Source organism: Nyctibius grandis, chromosome 17 (genome assembly GCF_013368605.1).
Source record: "Nyctibius grandis isolate bNycGra1 chromosome 17, bNycGra1.pri, whole genome shotgun sequence".
NCBI classification, from domain to species: Eukaryota; Metazoa; Chordata; class Aves; order Nyctibiiformes; family Nyctibiidae; genus Nyctibius; species Nyctibius grandis.
This window is the reverse complement of record NC_090674.1, coordinates 177137-182962: the sequence shown is the minus strand read 5'-3', so window position 1 is coordinate 182962 and position 5826 is coordinate 177137. Positions and strand designations below refer to the sequence as shown.

Sequence of the window (5826 nt, the reverse complement as noted above, 5' to 3'; positions counted from 1 at the left end):
GCATTAGACTTCAGCTTGCACCCTTCGCCTGCTTTAACTTTGGCTTACACACTTCTAATCTGCTTTAACTTTGCCTCGTTTCTCCTGTGTACCTTGGGTTGGTCTGATCTGTATCACGTGTCTGTATCACGTGTTCACCTCTCAGGGACGTAAGGGATGGGAGTTCTTGTGTGTAGAGTTCTGGTTTCTGTGTGTGCCTCTCAGGGACGATTGGGGTGGGGGTTGTGTGACGAAAATCCCTGTTTAACCAGAGCCTTGTGAAGATTTACATGCCGCCTCCCTGAGACGATTACCCCCCGCCCCGGCTTGTTGTGTTTGTAGACCAGAACTTTATCAGAACTTTGTAACTTGTGCATCCGAATTCTGTGTGGAAAAATTGCTTGGTAACTAGGATCTTGTGTGAAACCTGTTTGTGCATTAGGATTTTTTTTTGGAAGCTTGCGTGTGGATTGGGGTTTTGTAGTGAAACCGTTTGTGTATTGGAAAACCGCTTACCGATTTTTTTTCCTTTTGTTATCGAGAGCCACGCGCTAAGCATGGAGGAGACTAATGTATTGTTTGACTTTTTGAAGGGGTATGAGGCACGCCACTTGGTACCCGGTACCGAGTGTGTGCACGAGAATTGGTGCAATTTGCAGGCGGTCACCGACCGAATCCACGTCTTGTTTAAGGACGCGAGATGTCGGTCTGGGAAGGGGGAAGCCCTGATTTGCGCCATCTTGGGTGCAAGTCTCGCTGTGGCTGTTGAAACTAGAAATCAGGAACTAGAAGACCTGACACACACACCACAGGCACTAAAGCTTTTGGTGCAGTCGTTGCAGGAGCAGGTGACAGATTTAAAGAAAAACACTGGGAATTGGAGGAACAGGTTAAATCTCTGCAAAGTGAAGTAGGGAACGAACAAGAGAATGTAAGGTGTTTGCAGGAGGCTTTGGTAGAAAAGTTACTTGTTTGTGACTGCAAGGGGGGATGGAATTGTCAACAGAGAACTGACTCAGCCCTGTCCCATTGTGATTGTCACAAAAGGGATGTTTTGTATCCCAACAGGGAACTAGAGGAAGCAAGGACGCGATATGATTTACTGCAGGGTCCTCTGCAACCCCTTCAACTGCTGGTCAAAGTAGAATATGCTTATGAGGATAGTGAGGACGATAACCCTAGAATGGTCACTAAGGAGGTGCCGTATACAGCAACTGAATTGGCTAAGTTGAAAAAAGAATATTCACGCAATCCGAGGGAGTCTGAAACAGAGTATGTGTGGAGAGTGTCGTTACCTGGCAGAGATCAGATTATGTTGAGTGAAAGAGAAGCTGAGGGATATTGGGGACCTGGAGTGTTCTTGACTACTGGTGATCATAGAGCCCCTTGGTCTCTCACCCAGCGAGCAACTTATTGGGCTGGAGGTTTAAATCCCTTGGAAAGGGGAGATCCTCTTGCACTTACAGGCTCGGTGGATCAGCTTGTGGAGAATGTGCAAAAGGCGGCTTGTTTGCAGATGATGTATGATCAGGAATTGAAGTTTAGGCAGGAATCCCCAATGATGATACCGGTAGATCCTGAGAGGATGACTCCCCTGATTAGAGGTTTGCCTGATTCATTGAAACCCTTAGGAATTCAATTACAAGGCACTATCAGAAATACCCCTCAGACTGCACAGGTGACAGCTGCTTTAACCAGAGCTGTAAGCCCACATTGCTATACCCTGAGACAAAAAGTGTGGACATGGGGGGAGGTTGCCCAGGAATTAATTAACTATGGGTGGAAATATGGCCCAGTTAATACCTCGTTGGCGAGATCGGAACCAAAGAGCTTGCAGTACTGAGATAAAATCCCCTGGCAGCAGCACAAGGCTCCCTCCCCCTAGATCTCCTAGTGGGAGAAACATACCAAATAGGCAAAACACCTTATGGTCTCTGGGACAGAAGGAAGGTGTCCCTAGGGACCTCATGGACGGGTTACCCACAGACAGTCTGGAGGAATTGGTCTCAGGGTGGCCCAAAAAACTGGCAACCAAAGCAGGCTATAACTGCATCTTAGGTAAACAGTTATTTGAAAGAGAAGAGGATCTTTGTAACCATTGGCAGAATCATCATAATTGTGAAGACCCTTCGGCTTTATGGGCAATTTTTAGTTTGTCATCAAAACAAGGAATTATTGAACTTTCTAGTAATGGTGAATGTTGAAGCTTAATTCTCCAATGAAAAACATCAACTACCTCATCAAATTGTTTGGTTTTTCTTTTTTTGTTTGTTGTGTTGCTAAACCAACCAAGAAATGCACCACAAGTTGACAGCTTTGAGTGAAATGAATACATTAGTAAAATACAGATCCTCCTGATTGTCAGGGTCCTATACTTACTTGCAAGTATCCTTGGTGATCAAAGTAACATTGCTAGACATAAAAGACAAATCTAAAGAATATATCTGTTAGGTCTCATTGCACAGATTTTTTTCCCCAAACCACACATGCGCCTTCCAGCCCCTCCAGGAGAAGGTGCTGGAACATTCCTTATTGGGCTGGGGGTGTGGAAATCCATTTTCCTACTGCGTATGGAGACACCAACTCCAGCAGACCAGGACAGCGTAGCCACCAGTCTCCCTGTCGCAGCGCAGGTGGCGAACTCATCTGCGAATAACCAAACGAATCACAAGAACTGAAAAAGGGACAGAATGTGGTTGGCACTGGTAGCTGCAATTGTGTTTTTGATCTCACTCTTCCTTTTAGGTATTACTTTAATCATTATTGGAATACTTAACCTTCTGGATTTTTATGGTTATGATTTATTCTGTAATTGTCATTGGCCTTATGTTTGCAATTGTGGACAAACACCTCCTTCTTCTGATCTCCCAGAGCCATAAGCCCCCAACATGGCCTGGGATACGTTTCTATTCTCTTTCAATTGTTGAGCTATTGTTAAGTTTCTGTTCTTTTTAGATTGTTTAGATTGTTAAGATATTGTTAAATATTTGGCAAGATTGTTAAGATACATATCAAGATGGTGGACGAAGATATCCACCTGTGATGTAAGCATGTCCTATTTTATTTGTTGTGTGGAACAGTATTTTTAAGTTTGCTTTATTGTTCAAATACAAATTTCCATATGACGGCTGCCACATTTTTCAATACTAACTTTCATGAGAGAGATAGATAAATACTATGTTTGCCTACAACTTTCTGTTTGAAAAAGCAATAAGCAGTATTTTAAACTAATGTCTGAAGACTAATTTTGTTTTAGTTTATTTCTGTCTGACAAATTGTTGTTTTCTCTCTGCCCTCTTGTTCAACAAAGCAGTCTGAGTGGCAGCTTCTGACCTCGTTTGTGTCTTAATGTCGCTCTCTGGGATTGCAAAGAACGTTCTCAGAGCCCAGAATCTAACTCGGGCCCTGACAGGTGCCCAGCAGGATGCTGCAGGTGGGAAGGGGTTGTGTGTGGGGGTCATATCTCACGCTACTGATTTCCAATGTCTTTGTGTTAGCCCTGTTAGTGCCAGTGACAAAGATTGTTTCTGGGCAGGGATGGCCAACTGATTCAGCTGCAGAGAGCCTGCTGGGCGTTCTGGCTCACTGCTCCAGGAACAGCTTGCCCTGTGCAAAGTGCCTGTGATTGCAGTGGTGCTTGGCTGGCTCCAAACAAGCTGGAAACGGAGAGGGATGCAGCCAGACCGTCTGCCAGGGCGGACCGGGACACGCACAGGTCTTTGCATGGATCTGCAGCTGGTGGGGTAGAGAAGCCCTCTCACAGCTGTCTGTTTTGGTCCTTCCCTATCCTGCTGGGCTCCTGGGTGCTTCCAGGTCAAAGCTATTTCATGGATTGACCTTCGCAGCCTGGGGTTGTGTTGCTTTGCTGTGTCTGGTGTTATGAAACACAAAATCTTTTGTATGCAGTCACTTATGTGCAGTATGTGTTCGATCAGGCAGCAGGGAGGACAACTGCTCTTTACCTTCCTGGTTGTGGCTCTCTGAGTCAGAGGGATGCTCTGAGAGAGCAGGACAGAGGGGAGAGACTGCCCTGGAAACCCGCACAGGACAGAGCGGGCACGAGCTCTTCTTACCCTGCTTCTGCCACTTTTGAGTTTTCTCTAAGATGGGACCCTTCTCTGAGCCAGTGGAAGGCCATTCATTTGCAAGGAGGCACTGAAAAACATGGAACTGAAGCTTACGAAACACTTATGAAACACAAAGACTGAGACTCCATCATGGTTGTGGGTATGGAGGTCCTTTTTTTGAGGGAAAGCACAGAGCCAACGGCTCAGAGAGGTCAAGAAATACAGGGATAATGAGTGAATTGCTGCAAATCACATTGAGCTGGAGACTGAAAAACTCAATTTTTTGTAATGAACTCTGCAAAAATGGAGTGAAAATGAAGAAGGAATGGGATGACAATGTGTAACATGTAAAGAGCATGAGTTACCTACATGTGCACTTCTTCTCTTTGTCTTTGAGGGGAGATCAGTGTAAAGACTGTGAAGGAAAGCCTGGGAAGGCTGGTAGCAGGGACAGAAGGAAATAGAAGCTCCCAGAAACAAGGAGCAACAAAACTGAGGAGATGGTTCTACTCTAATTAATAAGGAGGTCATCTGCAGCCCCATTCACCAAAATTTGGGCCCAACTCTGGGGCACAGGCACATGGCTGCCTAAACTCCACTTGAATATTTTGAGCACTGTCAGAGATTGGGCCACTACTGGAGATACTGAAATGAGGGGATGGTTTTGAAGAGGATACCCTTTCCTGTGAATATCTGAAGAAGGCAATAGCATGGCAGGACCCCTGAGATGCATAATTCCCCTGGACTTGGTGCTTAACTGGAGCATGACCATGCACTCCTCTTTGGAGAGCATTAATAGTGTACTTTACATGCGAATGTCACTCCAGTCTTCAAAAAGGGCAAGAAGGAGGACCCGGGTAACTATAGACCGGTCAGCCTCACCTCCATCCCCGGAAAGGTGATGGAGCAACTTGTTCTTGGCGCTGTCTCTAGGCACATCAAGGACAGGGGGATCATTAGGGGCACTCAGCATGGCTTCACCAACGGGAAGTCTTGCTCAACCAACTTGATAGCCTTTTATGAGGATGTTACCCGGTGGATAGATGATGGTAAAGCTGTGGATGTGGTCTATCTCGATTTCAGTAAAGCGTTTGACACGGTCTCCCACAGCATCCTCGCAGCTAAACTGGGGAAGTGTGGTCTGGATGATCGGGTAGTGAGGTGGATTGTGAACTGGCTGAAGGAAAGAAGCCAGAGAGTAGTGGTCAGTGGGACAGAGTCCAGTTGGAGGTCTGTGTCTAGCGGAGTTCCGCAAGGATCGGTTCTGGGACCAGTTCTATTCAATATATTCATTAATGACTTGGATGAGGGATTAGAGTGCGCTGTCAGCAAGTTCGCTGATGACACAAAACTGGGAGGAGTGGCTGACGCGCCGGAAGGCTGCGCAGCCATTCAGAGAGACCTGGACAGGCTGGAGAGTTGGGCGGGGAGAAATTTAATGAAATATAACAAGGGCAAGTGTAGAGTCCTGCATCTGGGCAAGAACAACCCCATGTACCAGTACAAGTTGGGGGCAGAGCTGTTGGAGACCAGCGTAGGGGAAAGGGACCTGGGGGTCCTAGTGGACAACAGGATGACCATGAGCCAGCAGTGTGCCCTTGTGGCCAAGAAGGCCAATGGCATCCTGGGGTGTATTAGAAGGGGTGTGGTCAGCAGGTCGAGAGAGGTTCTCCTCCCCCTCTACTCTGCCCTGGTGAGGCCGCATCTGGAATATTGTGTCCAGTTCTGGGCCCCTCAGTTCAAGAAGGACAGGGAACTGCTAGAGAGAGTCCAGCGCAGA

At 46.7% G+C, this 5826-nt stretch overlaps 1 protein-coding gene across 1 annotated transcript; it reads left to right on the top strand.

The window, feature by feature from the left end:
* The first annotated feature begins 536 nt into the window (after positions 1–536).
* On the top strand, positions 537–2858 carry LOC137671473 (uncharacterized). The gene is made up of 4 exons (XM_068415073.1): positions 537–827; positions 869–1815; positions 1850–2037; positions 2851–2858. The coding sequence occupies exons 1-4, from the start codon at positions 537–539 to the stop codon at positions 2856–2858; spliced, it is 1434 nt and encodes a 477-aa protein (XP_068271174.1).
* Positions 2859–5826: the final 2968 nt, after the last annotated feature.